Source organism: Neocloeon triangulifer, unplaced genomic scaffold (assembly GCF_031216515.1).
Source record: "Neocloeon triangulifer isolate White Clay Creek 2 clone unplaced genomic scaffold, ASM3121651v1 ptg000012l, whole genome shotgun sequence".
In the NCBI taxonomy this organism is placed as follows: domain Eukaryota; kingdom Metazoa; phylum Arthropoda; class Insecta; order Ephemeroptera; family Baetidae; genus Neocloeon; species Neocloeon triangulifer.
Window position 1 is genome coordinate 14,041,509 of NW_026775554.1, and position 24,920 is coordinate 14,066,428.

A 24,920-nucleotide genomic window follows, 5' to 3' on the forward strand; every position below is an offset into this window, starting at 1 on the left:
CCACCTCCCTCGGTGGAAAGTCGGCGTCGCCATGGCAACGCCGAGTTGGCCGACGGGGCGTGCGCACTCGGCGCCCCGACAGCGCCGCCGCCTCCGCCGATCGTTCGCGAAAAGAGCAAATAAATTTTGTCAGAAAGTTTGTATGGAAAATATTATAGAGTGTGTGTCACCAATCATAACAAACACACCCCTTTAATATTATGCCGCGCCGAGTGTTCTATTGGGATAGGTCGTCGCCACCGCCTAAAGTAAAGGGGTTCTTGCTTTTTTTTTAAATCGTGCAAATCTATTCGGCCGAAATTTGCTCTTGTCGAAACCGAAAAACTGGTGATGGGAATGGGGTCGCTGAAAACTTCCGGTCACAGCTAGGATGCGATCATTAGTATTTGTGTGTCAAATCAGAATCACACCGATGACGTGAGATTGTCCGCAATGAAAAACGGAAAAATAATAATTCGACGCGCAGATTTTCCTGCACGTATAGTGGCAGGAAGTGGTGTGCACATTTTGACGCGTTGTCGACAGCTTGACACGGAATTAAAATTTCAACGAAAACTGCTATGAGAATTCTGCACGCTTTTCCCCAAAAAATTGAGAGACTCGTATGTAAAATTGCTTCATCACTGTCAGAAATTTGATTATGCGTGGATCAATTGTAAAACTCACAAGTCAGTTTCCCTGCATTTAGTTTATTAAAATTCTCCATATAAAAGTTTCAATACCCCAATATTGAAAGAAAATCAGTACAAAGACCAGACGTTTCTAAAATAATTTATGAAAATAAAAATAATAGTCTGCATCTTAATTTAATTTAGTCTTTATATGGTTGGAGGAAATGGGATCATTTAAAACTTTAACGATTCAATATAATTAAAATTATTAGCTATTTTGCATTTGATGGCGGTTTATAAAATTAAAATTTGAAAGAATAACACAACTTATAAATTTCCTCCCGACGACTTTTATTTTGTATTTGAAACTCGAGGAATTCCCATTTAGCTCCCGCTTGTTTTCAAGTTGTTCAACTCGACGGCCATAAAACGGCGAACCGAAAATCGGCGCGCAGATTTAGGCCCGGCGATAAAGAAATCTCGCAGAATCTCCTTTCAGGGTCCAGGACGTGCACGTTTGACCTCTCGTCAGCGCGATTGTTTGTTGCGCAGGGAAAATGTTGCGCTCGTATAAATGCTGCGCGATGATCTCACGTGGAAGTGTAAATTTTATTGTGACATAAATTTCAGCCTTAAGTACTGCTCTCTGGTGGAGCGAGAGAAAGAAAAAGAGCTGCTTTTTTATAATGCATGCCTGTTGTAATAAAAATAACTCTGGCGGCTGCGGCGATGATGACTCGCCCGATAGCGTACGTACGTTACACACACAGCAAAAGAAGCATCACAAAGCTGCACACAGAGCGAGTGCGGGACACAATGCCCAATAACTCAGGCCGGAAAATTGCTGAGCGTTGCCTTTACGGTTTGTTTGCGTGCGATATTGGCCATCGTTGGTGCGAATTTGCCAATTCGCCAACGCCAAACCGGCTGATTCGGCCATTTTCAGCTGCTCAGCCATGATTTGAGTGACAGCACCCACTTATTGATCTTATATTCCAGCAAATCCTTTCAGAAAAAGAAAGGAAAATTTCAAGTAAAAAATCCACTTCCTTCAAAAATCATTTATAGCTGTGCTTAAAAAAAATGTTTCTCTTTTTTTTCATATTGCTCTCTGCTTTTTTTCAAAGGAAACTGCCGGCGGTGATATTCCTTTCGCAATCAAAAGCGGCAAAGCGACCGTTCAAAAGGGCAAAATGGCAATTTTTCATCGCCTCGTCTCACATTTATACCGCTTTCTAGCTAATAATTTCGTTGTTATTGACCACGTGTGTGTAGCACTGCTCCTTTGTCACCGGGTCTAATTGGCGGGCCAAGTGCAAAAAATGCGCGGAATCCGGACCATTGGTCTACGCGGCCCCTTCATTATCCACTTAGGGAAAAATAATTCACGGCTATTTTCCCACAGGTATTCAGGCGTAATTATCGCAGGAATTCTCGGAGCGGCGCACTCGGCCGATCATCATCATCTTTTGATTTTCCTCGGCACAAAGGACCCGAACGACGAACGAAAGTTGCTGACTCACGGCGAGCGCGCAGCCTCTCCTCCATTGTGTAACTCAAAACTCTTTGAATAATTCCGCGCGCGAGACAATACTCAGATTATTGGCCGAGTGCTGGTGTGTCTTAAGACGTCAAATGTCTAACGAACCGTGCCGTGTTGATGATGCGATTATATTATTCATATTCTCCTCTCCATCTCTCATTCTTTGGTTGGCTCGCGCGGCGTTTTAGTGTTGTTTTATTGCGCGCCGGCTCGAGCACTCTCTCTAGCCGCGGCTAAATAAGCACTCGACTCGAGGGTGCATTGCTTATTTATTTATTTATGCCGTCAAATGAGCCCCGTGATGGCTTTTCCACTCGTCGAGTGCGGCCACAATGAAAATATGTTTGCGCTCCTCAACTCAAAGGGGTATAGAGTGTCTGTGATCACCTCGCTTGTTATTATTATTATTTCTGTATGCGCGGTATAAAAAAATGCACCCATTGTGTTTCGAGAGGCGTTGGAATTTTTAATATGGTTGATGGGGGTGGTTTTAAATTGATTCACCAAAGCTCTGTCCTATGAAAGCTAAAAATATATTAATTTTGAAGAAACAAAATTATTTAGATATATTCAATTTATGATTATTTAGTCACAAATTTTAATTTGATTTTATCTTTCGTGTAAGTAATTTTTAATCCCTTTCCGGATATATTTTAAGAAATTAATTGATTCAGTCATATCAAAGAATTTGATTAATATATTAGCTTTACTATGGCATAGCATCAATAACTGCAAGGTGTAACAATAAAAATGACTGCATAAAATATGAACAAAATAAACAAATTGTACACATTTAAATTGTATTATTTTTTATTTTCTTACTTTACAAGAGAAATTTTTAAAAGTTTTAAAATTAAATAATTAATTTATAAATGCATACATAATTTATTTACATTATTTCTCGTTTATCATATTTCATGCATATAATATTTATGTATAATTTTATTATATTATACGTTAAAAAAGGTATAAATTTGAATAGGAATTATATGCTACTATGATCTATACGGTATATCATAAAGGACATTAAGCATTCAGAAATCTTTCAAGTACCTGAAGATATGTGAGAATAAATGAGAAAATTAACTCTTTAATACAATACCCAAAAAGATTTGCTAGTAAATCTCATTTACTACATTTCATTACTTTAATTATAAATTGAGGTTTTTATACCATTGAATACAATTGAATATTAATTAATCTCCAAATAATACTCTGCCGGAGATGAAAATCACGTAACACATAAATTTCCTGGGTCGATACAAATTTCTGCTAAGTTCAGCGAATTTTCCAGCCCTTCTTCCTGCCTCTAATCTGTGCAAAAGTTTCGCCAACCCCCGTCGGGCGGCGCCGGAAAATGCGAGAGGCAGGGTATAAAAAGGCAGCGACGCGAGGGATTGATTTACGCCGATCAAATAAAAGTAGAAAATTGGCAGATAAATTTTTTATTTGCGGCGCTCGGTCATTTGGGTGAAAAATTGCGATACACCCCGTGCGATACGTCATCAAATCATTATTATTATTCGCGTGTGTTTTTCGCATGCATGCAGCAGCGAGCCAGAGCGGTGATTTGTTGTGGTGGTGGTGCCATCGATTTTCGCAATAAAAAAAAATACACACAAACACAACAGCGAGAGAGAAGCGGACGAGCAGAACTCCCCCGTCACTCGCTCTCCGGAATATGCAAAATAGCGAGCGGGAGAGCGAACGAGCGCCGCGCACCGAAATACATATCACACGCCAGCCAAAACTCTTTTCTCTCTGCGCTGCAGGGCCCTCGTGGAATGAATAAGGCCTTTTATTTATAAATATCAGCAGCGGCGCACAAACAGCGGCAGCAGATAATTCCGCTTTGTTCAGCGTTTCCGCCCTCTCCGAAATTCTATTATGTTATATATTCGGTCTGGTACGTGCACGTTGTACACTCGGTGGCGTTGCGCACCAGCTTTTTCCTAGATTGGTAATCAAACAGGCGTGAAATCAATACAAATTGCTGCCAATTGGGGGAGGCTCCTGCGTGAAAAATTTAAATATGAATTAATGTTTTAATCACGAATAATCATCACAATGATTTTTATTTTTTAGTTGAGCTCCAATATTTTCCTTTTCTATTTGTAAAGCAGTATTCAATTGGAGCAGTCTTAAATTTTTGGAGATATTTATCATGTTTAGAAATTGGTTTCATTTTTCAAGAATGATATCCATGTGTCACCTAGAACTCTTTTCTTCGATTTAATCCGTAAAATCTTTCACTTATTATTAGTTTTTAAATGTACGCATGGAAAATTATACAAGATAGTAACATTGACTTTCCAAAACTCTCTTAAAATAGAGCATTACTTTAAAAAGTTGCAAGTAAATTATAATAAAAAATTAAACATTAAATTATAAATATCATTCTTCTCACATTTATTTTTTATTATTTTTTTTTTAAAAGAGTTAAAAAGCTTATTTTACAATATTTAAACACATTTTATTAAAACTTTAATTCAAAATACCTCTAAAAAATTTGAAGTGTCTTTGTTTTTATCCCTGAAACAATAATTTGATGCCAACAAACATTTGATAGCAGCAAATAATGTAATATAAGTTCATGATAACCACTCTTTATAGAATATCAAGAAAAGAAGCCTATATTTTGATATGTTCATCTAGCATTGAACAGTATTTTACGGTATTTTATATAATTAAATCATGATATCAATTAAATTTGCCGATAAATAACCAAAATTGACTCATTTCACAGACTTTTTCAAGCTCCGAATCTAATGTTTCGCTAAATTTAAAGCTCACTTATCCGCCACATTGTCTTTCTTTCACTCGCGGCTAATGGTTTGGCATCCTATCATCGACGGGCAGGCACCTTAATTCTTCTTCTCTTCGCTTCTCTCTGAGTGAATGTGTGTGCTGTTGATGTTAGGCGGATTTTGCAAATGGATCCGCTCTTTTAAATCGCGACTTGCTATAATTTAAAAGCATCAAACGCCAAAAGAGAGCGACGAGATAGAAAAGAGCACGACGACTATACTAGAGAGAGAGAAGTTCAAAGTCTCTCTCGCTGACGAGGAGATTTTTCTTCTTTACACCATCAGTGTTTTAAAAAAGAGATTTCTTCCACCGCCTCGGTGGTGCGAGAGCGAGAGCGCGGGCTGTGTTTAGAGAGGAGCCAAGTTGAAATATATCAAGACACACACACACACACAGAGTCATCACACGTGCGTGTTCCTAAGCCTCCTCTTCATCTTTAATATGGCCGAGAAGCATCGTCATCTAATTTGGGGATACGCGCGATTATTTTTAGACGCATTCTGCCATCACTCTTGAAAATACACCGCCGCCACCACCACATACATTCGTCGGCCCAACGAAAGCTAGAGAGCTGCCAAAGCGAGATTCAATTGTGTATCAAAAGAAAAAGAGACGGCGCCGATGAATAAATAATTCCGCCCTCCGCTGCTGCTGGGTGTTGAATCAATTAAAATTCCGTTCGTTTGTTTTTATTGGTGTTGTTGCTCCTCAATCGAGTGTGACTTTAATTGCATCCCTAATGGTGCGCCGCGCTAACTGAAAAATTATTCTTCCCGACACCCCCAAAATCTCTCAGTCTTCTCACCATAAGACAAGATATCTGTTGTTCTTATATAATATTTTGTTTACTTTCTTTTATGTGTTTCGTTATTCACCAAAAATTAATGAAAAAAATATCTTCTGCCCGACGGTTTTTTGAAATTTAAATTTTCTTTTCTTGCACACCTGCATTGAAGTTTTGATTTAAAAATTTTGCAGTTATAATAATTATTAATTAATAATATTTAATTAAATTTAAACCTCAATTTAATAGACTATACAATTTAATACTTAAAATTTTAATTTAATTAATAATTTACTTTTAATTATAAAAATTTAGACAAATTGTTAAACGATCTTATTTAATCTTCATAAAAATTAAATAATATAAATATTTTTTAAATTAATCTGTCCTTTGTCCAATGAATAAAATAAAGTTGACTATCGCAAACTCCGAATTATTCCAATTATTCCGTTTGCTTGGCCTCGCATGCGTTTAGATCCGCATGACTGGTTCATTGTTGAGCGCCACTCCGGGGGAAGTTTGTGCGACTCTGTGTTTACATTTTAAAGGGCTGTCCATCAAAGTTGTACAAAACATGCAGTGTCGCGTCCACTGCATAGCAAACCAACAGCGCGCGGCGTCTGCAAGGCCCGCAGCTCATTTGCATTCGCGCTCTCCACTGCGGACGCTCACTTTCGCTTTGTTAACACAAATCCGCCACTGAAAGGGGGCCAGCTTAAGGCTGTTGGCGTCTTTATCTGACCACAAAATGCACACTTGAAATAAAATATAATTTTTATGTGGAAATAAATAACAAATTTCATAGCGTCAAATATTATGACTTTAATTCAAAGAATTAAATTTATTACACATTAATTGAAATTTATTTATCCACTCGAAATTTTATTTCCATTAATCTCTGGCTCGTTGGTCGATGGCGCGTGCGAGTTGGGATTGTTACAAGCGAAACGAGGTGCTGCTGGACGAATCTCTCCCGCGAGCACATTAGTCAACATGGAGGTGTTAAAAGAATTTTTACAGCCCTTGTTTACACTCGGCGGGCGCTGAAACTCCAAGCAGCGCTGCAAGCAACACACGGCCGCGCCGAAAGATTTAAACACCAATTTCAAATGTTTACCAAAAGTCAAAATAGACTATCAAATAAACAAGTGCATTGCTCTTTTTCCGCCACGGCGGCGCAGCCCGACCAGAGAATCATCAAGAGAATTGATAACGTGCCGAGATTCGGATCAAGAGTGGCGAGGCTGAGAGTCGTCAAAATTCCTGGCGTGCCCGGTGGGCGATAAAAATGACCGGCCCCATCATAAAAAGGCCCTCTCTGTTTTTTTTTCTCTCTCTCGTTCTCGCTGCTACTCCAACGTAATTTACAACTCAGGTGATGCGCTGCTCCGCTTTTATATTAATCTGGTTTGGGAAAAGGAGCCAAATCTGCAAATCAAACATCATTACCGCCGCGGTACACGACCATAAATAACCAAGCGGCTGCCGGTGCACAATTTACATTGTTAATTCTCCCCGAAAGGAGAGGGTTTATTGCTCTCTCGCTTCTCTTTTGAATATTTTATTCAATTCTCGCCCGCGTCTCTCTCTCGCTCTCGCCGAATTGTATTAAAATTTTATTGCTAGTTGATGTCAATTACGGCCTCGCGATTTCAATCCGCCGACATTAAAAAGCTTATTTCGCGTCTGGCGAGTGCGCGAATCATGAGTCATAAAAGTTTTCCTGCGAGAAACCTACTTAAAAAGTAATTTGGTTTCGACACGAGGGCGTTCGTCTTTTCAGTTTTTTTTACGACCCAGAGATTGCAAAAATCAAGATCATTTTCACTCACTTTCCCACGACTTCTCGATTTTAAAGGGCGGTGAAATTTTCGTCCGCGTATAAATATGAAAAAAAAAATCCACCGGCGATGATTGATGCCGAAGCTCATTTTTGACATTTAGCCGCGGTGGATCGCCCCGGGCCCGGGCCAGCCATTTTAAAAAAGGTGGTCCAATGCTCGCCGCGTAATCTTTGATCTTATTTTAATATTTAATGCCGCGGCCGTGCCGAGGGGTACCTGCGCCTATTGCCGATATTATAATGAAATGTTAATTTTTTAATGCTCCCATTTCGTATGCAGCAGCCGCCGGTTTCTTTCCGATATAATTTTTTGATCCAGCAGCAGCAGCTCCGAATTATAATACTATGTTAAGATGGCCCTCTCTGATAAAATAGCAGACTAGCTTTTTCTTTCTCGCCACAATTTGATTTGTTTAACTCACGTTGTTCCCTCATTGGCCGACGATCATTTTACGACGAAAATTGGCTGCACTTATCTCGATACTCCTTGCGTGACCTCGCGCCGACATATTATATGTTCGAGTCGTGATGCACACGAGCAGCTAGGGGTGTCTCTCCGCCGTTTCTGCACCGCTCCGATTCGCGTGCACCCGCATTTTAATGCGAGTTTACGCGGCTGCTTTTAATAATGTAATCGTGTGTATTCAAATAATATTGTGGTCGTGTCGTGCTCAGCGATGGCGCAGCTTTTTCTTCCACGGGTTGAAGGTGAAATCAATTTTCAAATTATACATATTCCCGCCAGGTCGTACCGTGCCGGAGAAGTGCATCGTAATTTAGATAATTTGCCTCAATTTGATTGTTGTTGTTTGGTTTCGCCGGTTAATTTTTCATGGTAGGGTAAGCCAAGAGAAAAAGCTTTATTTCATAACAAATTTTCACATTGCAATCCCAAAGCAAAAACTAGCTAAAGAAAATTAAATAAAAAATTAATATTAATATGGCTAAAAAACAATTTACACATATTTCATATTATTGCACATCTATTTCATTTAATTATCAAATTAATTTCAGTTTCCTAATAAAAATTTATTAGGTTTTTAGATTTATTTCCTAATTAATTGATATTAAGATTTTAAAACAATTTAAATATTTAAAAACTTTATTAATTCCATTGTCGGGCTTCAGTGTTACAATTTTTCAATATTCAGTGAACTGAATTGGTATCTTTCTTATGCCTTTGATCAGGAGTATTTTAATAATTCATAAAAAATTCATTATTAAAATTAGTGAATTGAATGTTGAATATGCTGGGAGATATTTTAAACTCTTAAAATTACACTTTCTATAAGCATATATTTATATGAACGAATCCTGGTCTTCGCTATTTATTAAATTCCACGGTGTAAATTTTAAACAGTCACGTCTCACACGCCGAGATTAAAAGCTTGAAATTATTTTCCCTTTCAAATGACGCCGCCGCGCTCTCGATCGTCCCCGGGGCTAAGGCAAAGCAATCGGCATTAACGAGTGCCTAATGGCATCTCATTCCATCGAATTGTGTCTGCTGCCAATATATTTCAGCACAACGGCTTTTGTTTTATCGGCACTCGCAAATTTCCGACGCTCTTTTGCATCTCGCCGGCGCGTTTTTTTTTCTCTCTCGCCTTTGGGATGAATTAAGAGCAAGGAGGAGAGTGGCTGCACCCACGCCTGCCACGCAGCCTCCATCCGATATTATATTTGAACCTTTTAAGGGCCAACGAAGGTGGGAGTGTTGGGGCCAACCGACCGACCATTTTTAATTTGTGCGCGGCCAGCAGGTAATTTCGGAGCCGCAGCTGCGGATTGACGATTGAACAACGTTCGATCAGATAATGCGCGCCGCCAGAATGGCTTCGATGTTGTATTATGGCTGCGAGCTGTTTCTCATCTTATGCTCGAAAAAGAAGCCGAGCCAGGATTCCAGCTCTTTATTATTATTATTGCTGCATGACTCGGTAATTTTCAGCTCAAATCGTGCGTGTAAATAAAGAGAAAGAACGAGCGACCGAGCCAGTTTTTTTTCGCGTCTGGCCGATCGGTATTATTATCATCATTACCGGCACAAAGAAAGGGAGCAGCAATATCATTGAAATTTATGCTAATTTTAATTACTTTTGTGTGTTTTCAATAGGTGCGCGGGCCGAGTGAAATCAATCTGCCGTAACGCCGTCCGACGGCTTTTTTCTCCTCGGTATCAGCAGACACGGTTTTCACATTTGCACTCGCGCGAATTCGATAATGCGCGCCGAGAATTATTTTATGGACTCGCTCACTTACGCCGCCGTCGCGCACTTAGCGCCCGCAATGTTATTATTCTCTCTCTGCCACATAAAGTGCGTGCGTGGGCTCGTAGACTTCTTTTTTGTTCACTTCTCGATGTGTAGAGATTTGCTTTTTTATACACAAAGGCAGTGCAATGATCGATCTCTCATTGCCAATTAGCACAAACACACCGCCGGCCGTCGCCCTAATTAGCATTAAATAATCTGGTCTGCGCGATTCGCGGAGAGAAAAATGTGTACGGATTAAAAACGACTCAAATTGAATCGAACAGCAGAAAACACTCTCGAGAGTCGTGAAGAAAAAATAAATATAGAAAAAAAGGAAAAAATTTATATAAAATTGGCTGAAAGTTCCAAGATGCCCATAGTGGTGTGTTGATTTGCTGCTGGAAAGGCGAGCCAATTATTCCACCCAGGCTGCGCATATCAATTTACAGCACATTTCAAAATATTTTAACGAGTTCAGATCGTGTTTCTAATATATATTCTGCTGGCAAGTTGCTAGTATATTTTGTATAGTTCAACACAAGTCATTAACTCGCGCCGTGTGAAGAGTTAACCAAAATTTTCGAGGTGCTCATTAGGAAAATAGGACTTTGTTTCTATGTTCTGCATGTTAACCTGAAAGTAAAACATAATAATATAAAAATATTAGAAATAAAAAAATTAAGACTTCTTTTTTAATTTAATTTTATAAAATCAATTAAATATAATTATTTCTATTTCAATTACTAAAGCATTTTAGCTATCCATAGTAGATACATAAAAAACTTAAGAATTAATATTGAAATAAAAACCACAAAACATCCTAGAATTCTTAAGTTTCTGAATTTTTAAATGAAGTGTGATTTAAATAATATAATAGTTTGCTCAGGAAATTATCGCACACAATCAGCAGAGAACAAAAGCTGCGCAAGAGTATTAACGCTGTTGGCGTTTAGCCGGGCGGTAATCAAGCCGGATTAAGGTGGCCCATGAATGCGAATGAACAAACAGCGTCACACGCTCTAATGTGGATCATGTGCGATGGAAAAATAAGAATTTAAACTGCAGTGCTGGCAGGACTTGGGGGCTGTTTGATAATAACAATAGATTACAATGTCTCTATACTCACTCGCCGGCTCGTTGCATGCATGCATACGTAATCACACACTCACTACAACACAACAACACATCCACCCCAACCCCTTTTATTCAGCTAAAAAAGCCAACAGCAGCAGCAGCTAATCCGATTTTCATCTCTCGCTCGCTCGCTCGCTCACCCGGCGCGCGCGTTTTCTCTCTCATTTTTACCCTGCTATATGACACTGTTATGTATGTGACTCAATTTTCAGCATCCCTCTCGCACTCCGCTCTCGCTATCATAATGCAGAGCGCGCGCGAATATTCCCCAAACGACGACGAGAACGCATTTACCCCATTAAGTCACCCGCAAAGAGCATTGTTGTCAAATTGCGCCATTTGCAGCGGCCCCCGACCCCCGCGCTAATTTCATTACGCCACGCCCCACTCGGGCCCGACAGACCCAGAAAGCGAGTTTTAATTAAAAAGGAAGGCCAGTTTGTTTTAAATAAATGCACCGAGGAAAAATATGGTTGTTATTTTGGGAAAAATTGTCGATTCTTGTCATCAAAAATCATTTTTAAAGTGTTCTAGTTATTAAGTTAATTACTGCCACTTTAATTAATGTTATATTTGGACTTTTAAATTTTACACATATTAATTTTTTTCCGTCTCTGTTGCAGTAATGTCGCCGGGCGACGCGAGTAACGCGAGTATCGGCAGCGGCGAGGGCACGGGCGAGGAGGACGACGATACAGGAGGCAAGAAGAATCAAAAGAAAAGAGGCATTTTCCCCAAAGTAGCAACCAATATCCTGAGAGCGTGGCTGTTCCAGCATTTAACGGTGAGTACCGTGCCCGCACGAGGCACCAATTAAGTCGCAAGTAGGCAACCGGCTCGGTAGACGCGCGCAGCGGGCGGCCTAACTTGAAACCCTTGCGAGCCGCCCTTGGGATGTGCAAGTGAATTCTGGGAATTCGAGGGCGTATAAATTTTCTCGAGGGCTTCTTCTAAAGAAATTCATTTTTTTTTTCAATAATGCATTTTTTTTTTTTTGTAATCCGAAGAGTCGAAATTCATCCCATCTTGAAAGGGATAATTGAATCATAAAAAGACCCAACGGGTCACGTGGCCTTTTTAAAAAGAAAAAAGTGCTTGGTAATCGCGGCTGAATGGCGAGGGATGGAGCACCGAAGAAAGACGAGACTCATCTCTCAAAGATGAGATGACTCGGCTTAATTGTTGATGTAATTTTGATACATTTCTACGTGCCGGCCTCTCGCTCAGCTAAATAAACAGCCCGCGGGCCGCTTACTCAGAATTAACGCCGCTCCCCTGAGACTTTGAGGGGCGAGAGGGTTCGTTTTTTGTCGGGCCGACGTCAAATGGCCATCCAGCCGGAGAGATGCACTCGCGAGAGCAAAGAAATATAAAGAAGAGAGAAATGAAGAGCCGAGTGATATGCGTGCGCGATATGCAAATCGGCGATTTGACTTTTAAATGCGACGGAGGGAATCTCGTCAGCCATTCATATTGCATTTGTCATCGCATAAAAGGGCTGCGCCTCAATCTGATTTTGCACGGCCGCACCTCACTGTTCGCAAAAAAGAGTCATAAGGATGACGAAAAGAAGAAAAATAAAAATTTAAAACGAAATCAAAGTAGAAATAAATATCTACTTTTAATGTTAGAAGTAGCAATTAATGTTAAGTATTAATTTAAAACGTTGTAAATGTTTTTTTAAATTAAATATATTATATTTATATTGAATAACTGCGCAATATTTTATTTATATTCAATTTGATTTAATTATTTAGAATTATTTTATATTTTTTAAGTTTTAAAAAATTGAGTGAATTTCTTACCTATGATTTCTAAAAAAAATTCGATTATTATATAAAATAAATAAATTTTCTTAGGTGTTTGTTGGTCTAAATTAATTCACTTTAATAAGTATTGCATTGGGAACAGGTGTGTGGCTTTTGATTATCTGCATAATAAGATGAATAGGTTAATCATGTCTAAAATGAGAGCCTGAATTTAAATATTAAAAAATAATTCAGAGCAATATCTACTTTGAATGGATGTTTAAAATTCAACTATTGCCAAAAAAAAGTTAATATAATATGCAAAAGTTGATACCGTTTCAAAAATAATAATCGGTTCAGAAAATATTTTCCAACGTGTTCATTTTTGTTACCAAGCCTGTGGTAAAGTAGCTTGCTCGCTTATCAACAATCAAGAGCGCGCCATGTAATTTTTCCTCTCTGAAATTGTTGAGCGTCGATTCTGCCAATCTAAACGGCTTTAATGGCGTCTAAATAGATATAGTCGCAGCGCTGCCGGCGTTGGCTGCAAATATATGTACAGGGACTAAAGCTAGCAGCTCCGGCGGCTGCTAATAAATAAATTCAGCAACAAACTCGAGCACATAATTCAGAGATAGCGATCGCTCGAAAGAAGCGGAGAGAGGATGTTTTTAATGCAATCCAAGGAGAGCACAAGTTGATACGCTTTGTTAACTTTTATATGCTGCATGTCGTCATATTTCCAGCATTTCCCAAACAACAACACAACAACTATGTTCGCAACTAAGGGCCAATTCTGTTTATTCACTCGTTTCTTCCATCCGAAACTTTGCTCAGCGCGATTTTTATTTTTCCTGTTTCTGATGCCGCAGTTCCACACATACATATATATTTTATGCGTCCCTCTTTCTCTGCAGCGGGGGTGTATATTGAATAAGGGATGCGAATGATTGATGCCACGCACAGAGTCGGATGGGGGCGCCTGCCGAAAGTAAAAATTGCATGTGCGTATGTTTGTGATGGCAGGAAAGGAAATCCCCGCCTAATGCACATCCAGCAGCAACGCTCGCCGCGCACGCCTCATTAGGCGCAATCCACTAATACGTCCCGAGCTCAAGGAGAGCTTTCTTTCTACCCTCTTTGTTGCTCACTGCGATCGCTTGTGTGCGTGGGACATAGACAAAAGAATCACACAAGCGTCACACGTCGCGCATCCACTCTGGGGCCCGGCGATTTTTCATCAAGCAAATCAAGCAAAAGAGCAGATACGTCCGAAAACAACCATTACCGTTTACAAGATCTCTACAGAAAAAGTTAATTATATTGGATGTTATATTAAAATTTAATTAAAATAATAAATATTATTACTGTTTAATTTTTATTTTAACAACAACTTACGTTGTATTACAATTTTTAATTTATAATTTATATAATTCTTATTTAAATTTAATAACAAATAAATTTTTATAATTTATTTCTATAAAAAAGTGAATAATCAATTAAAAATTGATTTATTGAAAAGAATTACAAGTTAAAAAATAACTTAAACAAGTATAAATAATGTAAGTTTTACTTGAGATTTAAATTTTTGAAAAAATAACAAGATTTTAGAAATTTGAGAGTAATTTTTTTATTAAATTATGGTCCATAAAATTCAATGCAAAATGGATAACACCAGTATTCAGTTAAACTAAACTTAACAACAAATTGAAATGAAATGCACTTGCCATTTTCCCTCGTCAACATTGATAAAAAAATTAAAAATTCTATTTTTAATTTTTAGTTTAAAAAAGTATTTTTTACTAATTCTTCAAACATTATAAATCTCTAACGGTGTCTTTACAGTTTTCCCGCACGCCGCATTAAAGTATATCCAAGCTTAAACTGATTCGGTCTGCTCGGATCGAAGCCAACAGCCGCCCACTAGTCGCGTTTCTATGCGAGTGCACCCGAGATAGCCGCTGGAGCAGAATTAGTCCTCCATTTAATTGAATTCTGATCAATTTGATTAAAAAAGGAGAGCGGCACCGACTCGGCGCGGTGCCGTGTTTCAGCCGCTTGCATCGAGTGCTGCTTGTCAGGTTTCATTTAATGGGTGGCGGCTCTCAGACGTAAAATACACACGCCGCTGCTAATCCTCTATGTGTGCCAGCCAGCCAGCCGGGCGGTCGGGCAACCGGCAATACAGCTCAAACTCCATCCATTACTGCAGCTTTTTCCACCATAGCAGCGCGTCGGTTTTATTTTTATTTTTTAACTTCTCTCTCGTTTTTTTTCCGCGCCACCAGCCAGAAATATGTGTGGAAATTCTCCGGTTTAAATGTTGCAAAATAAATGCGGTTAATTGTTTCAAGTGCCGGCCGGGGTGTTTGGGTAATAAAAGCCGGGCGGACCGGTGCGGTCGTGCACCAGCACCGGCACTCGATATTTCATATTTCAGTTTGCGGCTGCGAAAACTGTAATTAAATCACTCGCACTGAGGTTAAACGCAGAGCGCCCTCGTAAGACAAGCGACCGACATGTTTGTCCGGAACTGCGCAGGGAGAGGCCCTTTGGCAACCTTATTTTTGCAAAAGGACCTGGCCTGGAGAGAATCAGGTCATAAAACTAGGACACAATAAAAAGTTTCTGGTTTATCATAATTGCCAGTCTATAATATTGAAGAAGATTTTGCATACTTTTATAATGACTTTTTTTCAAATAATAATATTTTTCAAATTAATTTAGGGATTTTGAACAATTAACAACATTCTGGTATAAATTAAAAAAATTCTACATATTTAAAAATCACTCGAAACATAGTTTTTATCAAAACATTTTTGTAAAATTTTTACTCATGCTAATTAATATTTTATTTTGAACTTGAAAAATTATCCCACCGTCGAATAATCTTTTGAGCATTTTGGAAATCCTTAATCAAAATTCCACGTCAGACTCAGGGGCTGGGACATCATTTTCCCTGTTCCTTTAAAGTGGATTAGGGTTATAATGAGCTTCTTGGGTGGAAGCAATCCCAAGAATCCACCCCCTTTGATGAATTTTTCGTAAGTAGTTATTAGAAAGAAAATCCTGGGGGGAGACATTCCATAAATTTTTGAAGCACTGCACAGGTCGGTGTGCGCTTTGTTTGTATGTTTGTGCCCTCGAGAGGGTCCGATCATTACACGGGATAATGACGCGAGCGACATAATTCGAAACCTCCAGAGAGGACGCGGCCATTGTATATTTTTCGGCTCTCGTGTGTGACATCATTGGCGAGAGAATTTTTCTTTTTCTCATCATGCAATGCCATATAAAAAAAAAACAGATAGAAAGAGAAAAAAAGAATGAGAGAACGGCGGGTTGCGGCAGTCCCAGGGGGAAGCCGAGCAGGAGGACCCGACGACGTTATTTATAGTCGAGGTGTCAGGATGTTCCCAGCTGGCCCGAGATTAATGACACGACTAACGGCGCAGCATACTTCTAAGGGGGCCGCGTGCACCAGCCGAGCAGCCAGTGTTATTATTATCGTCGTCGTTATGGAAATATGGAATAAAAAGAGTGAGAGAGAGAAAGCTGCGCAGCAAAGTCTCGGGCCGCCGGGGAGGAAGTAAAGAGGCGGAGAGGAAGAGCAGCCGCCTCATTACGGGATTAATAATTTGAACGGGGCATCAGGTGCGGGTGGAATTAGGCGGACACTAAGTCCGAATGATGATTTAATATTTGCCGGGGCTCAACTCAAGGAAGCGCCGCCGCTTCTCTCTCCGGAACACAATGAAGCAGACGCCGCTGTGTGTTTATTTAGACGCCGCCGCCGCCGCTTTTTTTCTTTTTTATTTCTCGAAGGAAGCCCGGCCGAGATTAGCATAGTGTTTGTTATGTTAAGTCATCGCAATAAAATATTTAAAAGACGCGCCCATTGCTGTAAGTAGCGCTCTGCTTTGGTGCAGCGCAGGAAGTCCTTACTCATCGCCACCGCTCTCTAATTTTCCTCTTCCTAAATTAGCCCACCCGCCTTCGCGTCTTTTCTTTCGCAACACTCCCTTGTTGTTTTCTCGTCCGTCGCTCCCCGGCTCGTAACCCTTCCCTTCGGTTCTCACGCCCAACAAAGCTTTTGATTGGCACAAAATGCAACCACGCCGATGAGACTCCTCGCTGATGGTAAACATCTCTCTCGCTTTTGCTCCGCTGCGAAATCATTTCCTCCGGTAACAACAAGAGCGCGGAATTGGAGGCCGACGCGCTTAATGGTATGCAGCATGCTTGTTGTGCTCCTCGAGATTGCTTTTCCGCCACTAGAGTGCCTAAGTTTTGAAAATAAATAACAATATAGTCAGAGATCCTAAAAAAAAACAATTTTTTATATCAAAATTTAATTTCGCCTTCAAATTAAATGCAACCAGGAGCTTTTTATATATTAAAAGCATACAACTTGTAAAATACCTAAATTTTGCTTGTTAATTATTGTTCCTAAAATTAATCCAAATTTACTTAATTCTTTTTAACAGATAACGAGATATTTAAATCAAGTGATTTTGAAGACTTTTAAGGAATCAATGTTGATTTTTTATTTATAGATTTAACTTAATTTTCCCACAAAATAAAATATTATGACAGCATTTTTGAACTTGACAAATAAATTTTTATAAAGCAGTTTTTCATTAAAAATATTTATATACAATAAGTTTGATGCCTCAAATTTTGGTTCTTTCCTTTGTTATCAAAAGCTTATATCGTTTTTAGCAACTCTAGAAAGCCCGAACGGGTGCTTTTCCATTATGGTCTGCAAGCAGTATTATTATTTTGGCCCGTTCACCACCGGCAAGCTCCTTCGCGCCCCCGGCTCTCCAATATATACTTTCTTTCTCTTCCGCCGCCGTGTTTATTCTGCAGAGAGGGAACAGGTGCGCATAAATACGCCCGAATTTCATTTCCCGATAGCAATTTTATTTTCCCTCCTTCGGCATTATTGTTATATATATTTTTTTCCTCTTGGCATGCAAATAACAACAATCCGCCGGCGGTTGCAATCGCGAGTGAGGCAGCACCACTGCGGTTTTGAAACCAATCAATCAGCCGAGCTGCGCGCGGGCCCGATTTCATTATTCCTCCATCTGACTAATCACAGCCGCAGAGAGAGCATTTCGCGCTGCATGCGAAATGAAATGGGCCGCGCCAGATTAAAATCTACCGCCACTTTTTTTTCCGCCGGCCACTGCTGTCCGGCCTGACAGCCGTAATGACCCTCGCAAGATAGAGTCACAAATCCAAATTATCCGGGCGAGCAGGGCCGCGAGCGGGCGCGCTCTCGCGTAATTACCGCGCTAATTGCTCATCATTTATTCAAAAAGCGCCCGTTTTTGCAGTGCGGCACGTCGAGTGAAATAAAAGCCATTCGGCTATTGCGGCGTTTCCTCGTGGCGTCGCTCTCAGGGGCCCGATATTTCCCCACCGACTCTATATCTCCCGATGTGCATTTCCAGTTTTTCCCCGAAATATTGCGCGCACCGTGGGGACGTGTGGCATGAATTGTGCGAGTGATTTTCGGAAGTGACACTCGCGCGATGAGATTATGCTGATGGGCCAAGGTGCGGCGCATGCAGATCCATCCGCCTGCCGCTTTATGGCTCCTCGGAGATGCGGAAAGAAGGAAAGAGCAAACAAAACAAAATTCGATGGGAAAGCGAAAAAGAAAAGTGCAATATCGCGAGAGTGCAATTTGAATGATTCATGCGTTTGGCGAGAGGGGGTGAAAAGTGAATCTGTAGAAGATGCTGTATAGTTTGTTTTTAAAATTATTGATTATTAAATAAAGAATTTACAGAACGAGTTTATTTTAAAATTTTAACTGTATTTTTATTTGCATTGTGTTTATTTGTAGATTTTTTTAAAAATACTTTTAAATTTAATGATGCATGCAAAGTATATAACTTTCACTCTCTCATTTACATAAATTTGGTATAAAATTGGTACAAACTAATAAATACTGTGAAATGGCTTTCTTATCTTAATAGTAATGATTAATATTGCATATCACTGATGGGATACCATTCCTAGTTATTTTGATTGAAGTTGAGTAATTTATTTGTATATTCTAATAAATAATATCTCTTTCACTTATACAATTCATATTATAACGAATCTGTGGAATTTTGGCAAACTTGACCCTTATCTTTTACATGGATTTTTATGCTCATATGCAACCACCGAAATTCCTCAAATATATCATACATTTAACAATATTTATTAATTTCCCAACATTACCTAAAAAGCCATATTAAATCTCCAAACTTTGGCATACAACCCTCTCATTAAATAAATCTCACCCAAATTAACCTCGTTGGAAAGACATCTCAGGTCGTGATTCGAAATGCACCCGCGGGGGCTGAAAAAATGGGGCGTGAGAACCTCTTCTGCTCGCGCCGTGTAATTCACTTGGGCTTTGCTCGAGAGTGGCGACTGATGATGCCCACGAGGGAGGCCATTATCATTAGAGCAAAGCTCATTAAGGGTGTCCAGCGGCTTCGGCGGCGGCCGCCGCCGAGCCTGGCTGGCTCTTGATGAATGGAGGGCGCCACACCCTCTCTCTCTTTCTCTCTCTGGCTCGGTGCACCCTTTAAGTCCATTTGTCAAAATAAGACAGCCGACACTTCCCCGCCGAACCGAATTTGCATATCTGGGCCCATTTTACGGCACGCTGCGTCAGGCCACCCCTCGAAACTGAGAACACTGATCTCTGCGCGACTTCCTCCGAATTTCCATCGAGGAAGAGCCGCGTGGCGTCTGCCAGGCAACAATAATGTAAAAAATCCCAGCCTAACGACGCGAGTTGTCATCAGCCAACAAAAAGAATTCATTCCAAAAAACTCATCATTCGGGGGGTGAGATTTTGATGCCGCCTGAGCGTAAGGGGGTTGTCATCAGATTTGAAATGCGAAAAAAAATAATTGGAATTATAAAAATTTCACCACAGACAAAGTACGAATTTATTTCGCACCCTCTCGGATCGAGTATTTAATTCATGGAGTGGACGAGAGGCCGTTGTCATTGTTGAGAGCCGCAACACCCCGGGGAGGAGTGAATTTCAATTGAGCTGCGTGCGAATGCAACTTTCATGAGAAGTGCAAGTTCAGCCCGAAGACAGGCGGCAAAATTATTGCACCACTCGGTCGAGGGAAATTCCAATCTCTCCGGAGAGAAAATAGAAAGCAGCAGCAGCGAGTCATTTCAATAATGCATGCAGAGGGTTGACACAGCGAGTTGCTGCAGATTATCATTCTTGGCGGCTCTGCTCGCAGGGTGTGGTTGTTATATACGCGACAAGCGAGAGATGTTTGGCAAAAAAGGAGGAAAAGGAAAAAGAGAGATGTTTTCAAGTTGTTGGCTTAGTGGGGGGCCTTGAGGAAAAAAATATAACGCGACAGTCTGAGATCAAATTTTGCCCAAAATATTAAGCAAATTTTTAGAATTCATTTAGCAATTAAAAATAAATAAATAATATTCTGCTTTTCAAATTTTATTAATATAAAATACAAAAAAAATTTCATTTTGTAAATTTAATTGTTTATATATCACATGCTTAAAGAAGGAAAGGAGAAAATGAAATTGCTTTTGTCACCGGCTGGCCCGGGCGAGCCCTTTAATTTCGCGTGTGACGCACTTGGGTGCTCGAAGGCGTCCATAAATCGTCGAATTTATCAGAGAGTTGAAGGCAGGGATCACGGAAGATCTATCTGGCGGGCGCACGCCGGAGCGAAATCGCTCTCGTTGGATTGTCGTCCAATAAGGGAGAGAAAGGGTGGTGCGCGATAAAAAATGGTGTCCGAATGCAGGTGGCGTGTTTTATTTTGGGGATTTTTGTGGTTGGCTGGTGAGTGTCTCTGCGTTATCTGTGCCACAGCACCGCCGCCGCCGTTGGAATACATGAATAAGTAAAACGCCTGCTACACAAATATATCAGCCGGGGTGGAAGGACTGCTGCATTGCTGAACCGATTTGTAATACGCCAAAAAAGCCGCAACCACCCTTCGTTGGTGGTGCCGCCGCCGCCGCCACCGAATATAATTTTTCTCTTGTTGACACAACAGCAGCCAGCCATGCAGCATCGGAAAAAATAATCCTCGGATGAATAATATGCACGCCGGGCACGATTCCATCACTCAAACGGCGTCGTGCGAAAAAAAAACGCCTCAAATAATGGCCCGTTTGTCGCTCCGCTCTTTGCATTCGCCAAATCGAACCCATTCACAAAACGGCTCATCCAATTTTCCCTTTGAATAAAAAGAGGAGAGAGCAAAAGGGTTAAATTAAATTTTGATAATGGACTAAAAAATAAATAACATTTTATTAATTATCTTACAAAATATTTCCTTTAATGAGAATTGTAGAATATAATTGATAAATTGAAACCTGATTTTTAATATTCAACGTCAAAAAAATTAATTAAACGAAAAAGATGAGATTTTAAAATATTTCTTAAATTCCTGAGAATTTTTTTTTTAATAATTCATGCTTTTGGTCTACATATTTTATGAAAATTAATAGAGTCAATAGATTATTGCAAGTTTCACTCGTAATTCGAAATTAATTTGGTCGTTTTTTATACCACTCCGGAATAACTTTGTTGTCAGCTAATAAAAGCCAGCAACCGACGAAGAAGTTCTTACTCGGGCAATAAAGTTCTTGAGCTGCCATTTCTGTTATTGACTCTCTAGCTCGCGTCTGCCATAAGCTTCTCCCAGATTCAATTGAATCGACGCCGAACACCAACTTTTGCCGCTGCGCTTTATTGTTTTGACCTGGCTGCTGCGTTTGAATTTATGCGAGGGGAGCGCAAAAAGAAGCGTCTCGTTTTTTTCTGTAAATTTAAAATTTGGCCAGAGACGCCCTCGCAGCCGTTGGAAAAAAAAGCAAAAGAAAGGGGGAACAGCCGATTTTCTATTTGCGCCGTCTCCTAACTGTCAATTTATTCCGAGAACACGCACTTTTTGCGCCGTTTGCCTTCTTCCGGGCTACGCAAGTTGTTCTGTTTGTTGTTCGGTGCTGGTTCCATCACACTTTGCATAATGATATGGCTCACAATAAAATTATGTTGTGTGTTCGCGCGGCGGCTCGTGGAAACGACACTGCGCGCCATTCGCTCTCGACCTCAAAGAACCTGTTGTGTGCGCCCGCGAGAGAGAGAACGGGAAAAAACTCCAAAGGGAGCCATCCAAATCTGGCAGTGTGCGCGTTTCAATTTCGTTTTACGACCTGAATTTTGATTTCTCTCGCGGAGCTGCGAGCGTTAAGGGACTTGCGAGCTTTTGCACTCCCTTACAAACGACGAACGTCGGCAACGAGAGAGAGAAAGCGGACATGCAAATTGTCCTGCAGCGAGGGAGATAAGAGAATCAAATCGCTCTGGAAAAAACACAACAAGAGGGAAAAAGGCTAAAAATACATTGCTCCCGTTAGCTTCAAGAAAAAAAATAATTATAATAAAAAAATTCATAGAAATACAAAATCAGCAAGATTTAATTATAAATTTAAGTAGACAAATTTATATATTTGATTGAAAGAATATTATTATTATTAAATTTTTTTTAATATAATTTTATAATATTTTGTTATATTTTTTATTCAATTATATTTTTTTTAAATATTAATTATTTTTAAGTAATATGATTTTATAGTGCTTTAGGCCTTATATTTTTTTACATGCACACACAAAAAATTATAAAAAAATAATAAATTTTGGTATTACATTTGATGACAATGGATCAATAATAAATATATTATACTCCTTCGCTGAAATGCCATTTGATGTAAATAATAAATATCATTTTACTTACATTTAATAAGATATAATAAAATTTATAATAATTAATGATAAATGAGCATGAAATTCAAATGGAATAATTATAGCTGTTGATTTGTCAGTGAGTTTTGCATTAACTTAAATAAAAATTAAACGATTTTTATAGGCACTCAAAAGCTAGCAATGTGCAATACAACTAGCCCTCTGCAGAGTTAGCTAAACCTATGCACCCTGTAATTAGCCCCCTCGCTTTAATCCCGTTCCCACAACCCCCGGAACGCCTCCGTTTCTCTTCGGCACGAGCCGCGAGTGCCACGCCCCGTTCGGGACAAAAGCCCCCTCGTTTTGAAAAATTCACACGGCCCTTCTTCGCATCGATCCGGTCGCTGCGAAAATCCTGCAAAAATGCTGTACGCGCGCGTGTAATTAGAGAGAGGCCTGGGTGACCCTTGGGGTGAGCGGCAAACAAGCGGCAGCACCACCATGGACGAGCTACCGAGGGTGTCACTCAAGTGAGGCGGTAATGAGCATTGTGCAAAATAAGCAGCCGGGCTGCTGCAAACAAACAGGAGCCCATTGTTCTGCGTGGATTATTATTATATTTTCTCTCTCTCTCTTACTCTCTCTCTCTCTCTCGTGTGTCTTGTATTACCATCCCCATTGTTTGCACATCCGAACAACAACGGCGAATGCGAACACACAACAACAACAACACCGGGCTTACATTTGCTTTAGTAGTGTGTACAGAAGTTTGCGCTCGAGAGGTACTCATTTTTGCAATTTGTCTGTCTGTTGCAGCACCCGTACCCTTCGGAGGATCAGAAAAAGCAGTTGGCACAAGATACTGGCCTGACAATACTTCAAGTCAACAACTGGTGAGTAGTCCACTTGAGCAATTCTCTCATTGTTTTCGGCCCCTGTCTAAGTTAAGGAGAACAATATCGCCGCTTTTACGACCGATTTCCTCCCTCTCGAGAAGCGGCGTCGCCACTCGACACCAAAAGAGAAAGAAATAAATAAAGGGGTTCCCACTTGACGCCTCTCTCTTACCATATTTGATTTTATTAATATCATCTTCAAGGAATTCATTTGCAGAATTTTTTTTATAAATATAAATATTTTCAGAGGTATGAAATCTTGTGTAATGATTGCATTTTGAAAGAGAGCGAACGTGCCAGAAACAATTTGTTCCTGTGCCAAGATGGATATATTCGCGCATAAACACGGGAATAATAACTCTTTTATCTCTCTCCGCTGAACCCTCTGATCCCGGCGCATGGCGACACTTGCTCTGGAATTTAACTTTTTGGCTCTCAACGAGTGTACGTACGAAGAGCGGCCCACGTCGCGCCGCGCGTTTCGTCAGCGCAATTTAACCGCCGCCGGGCATAATTCAGTCAATTAAAGTCGTTTTAGCAGATGGCGTGCAAAAAACAAATCGTAAATGTCGCGGCCCACTTCAAAAATCCACTCGCCGACTTTGCTCGGGTGGTCGCCGCCACCGCCGAGCACTAGTTACAAAATTAGGGATTAAAAATTGTTTTGGAATTTCTAATTTTAAATTTTGTTGAGACTAGTTGTCGGTTTATGCTTCATTTCATTATAGAAAATTTGAAAGTAGATCATGTATCAAGTTATTTAAATACAAAGAATAGATTAATTGTTGCAATGTTAATTTTTGTAAAAGTGGAATAGCCAAGATTATACTAAGAAAAAATTCTATGTTGCAAAAACAATTATTTTTTTATTATATATTTTTAAATAACCAGTATTAAAAATGTCAAGTTCTATTTTTATGAATCGATTTAAAATTTTGTCATATGAGTTAATGCCAGAAATTTAATTAGATCAAATTTTACCTTTTGCCTAAATTTATTTCATTCAGAGTTTGGAAAGAAATTCGATTATTTCGCTGCAATTGGCACTGCTGCTTTTTGATCAGAAACCTCGAGTACTAATTTGACAGCGCGTGACGGCGCCGATTAATCGATGAAAATAATCGGCGCGCGCTCGTGGCGCTGTGGCGGAATTTGGCCTGCGAAAATCCAGTGGCGCTCGCTCTTATTATTGGACGCACTGCAGCCGGGGCTCGTTTTTAATTGGATTTGCTGCTGTGTGTGAGAGAGAGAGAGAACAGTTCGCTCTCTCTCTTTCGCTCGCTCGGCGATAATGCAATAGTCGTGTTGTGTAAATCAAGTCCACTAATAATAACGCGTGACACGTGAAAAATATTCAAATTGACAACAGCAGCAGTACGAGTGATTTTTATTTGCAAAACGGCAGATTAAAGCCATAAATTGATTAGCGCGCGCGAGCTAGTGAGTGAGAGAGGCTGCGGCATGACTATTATCGTCATGCATATCCACCCCGTCGCTGCCGCCGGAATAACAAAGGGCGCCGCACACTCGCGCACGCA

The 24,920-nt window shown here is 40.0% G+C and overlaps 1 protein-coding gene across 9 annotated transcripts in view; it reads left to right on the forward strand.

The window, feature by feature from the left end:
* LOC132196786 (homeobox protein homothorax) overlaps positions 1-24,920 on the forward strand; it is a 130,923-nt gene that overhangs the window by 81,161 nt on the left and 24,842 nt on the right. For all 9 annotated transcript variants that reach the window (XM_059619653.1, XM_059619656.1, XM_059619658.1 and 6 more), the window contains 2 exons: positions 11,602-11,762; positions 23,303-23,379. In XM_059619653.1, coding sequence (XP_059475636.1) covers positions 11,602-11,762; positions 23,303-23,379 — 238 coding nt within the window. The remainder of the gene's footprint in view (positions 1-11,601; positions 11,763-23,302; positions 23,380-24,920) is intronic.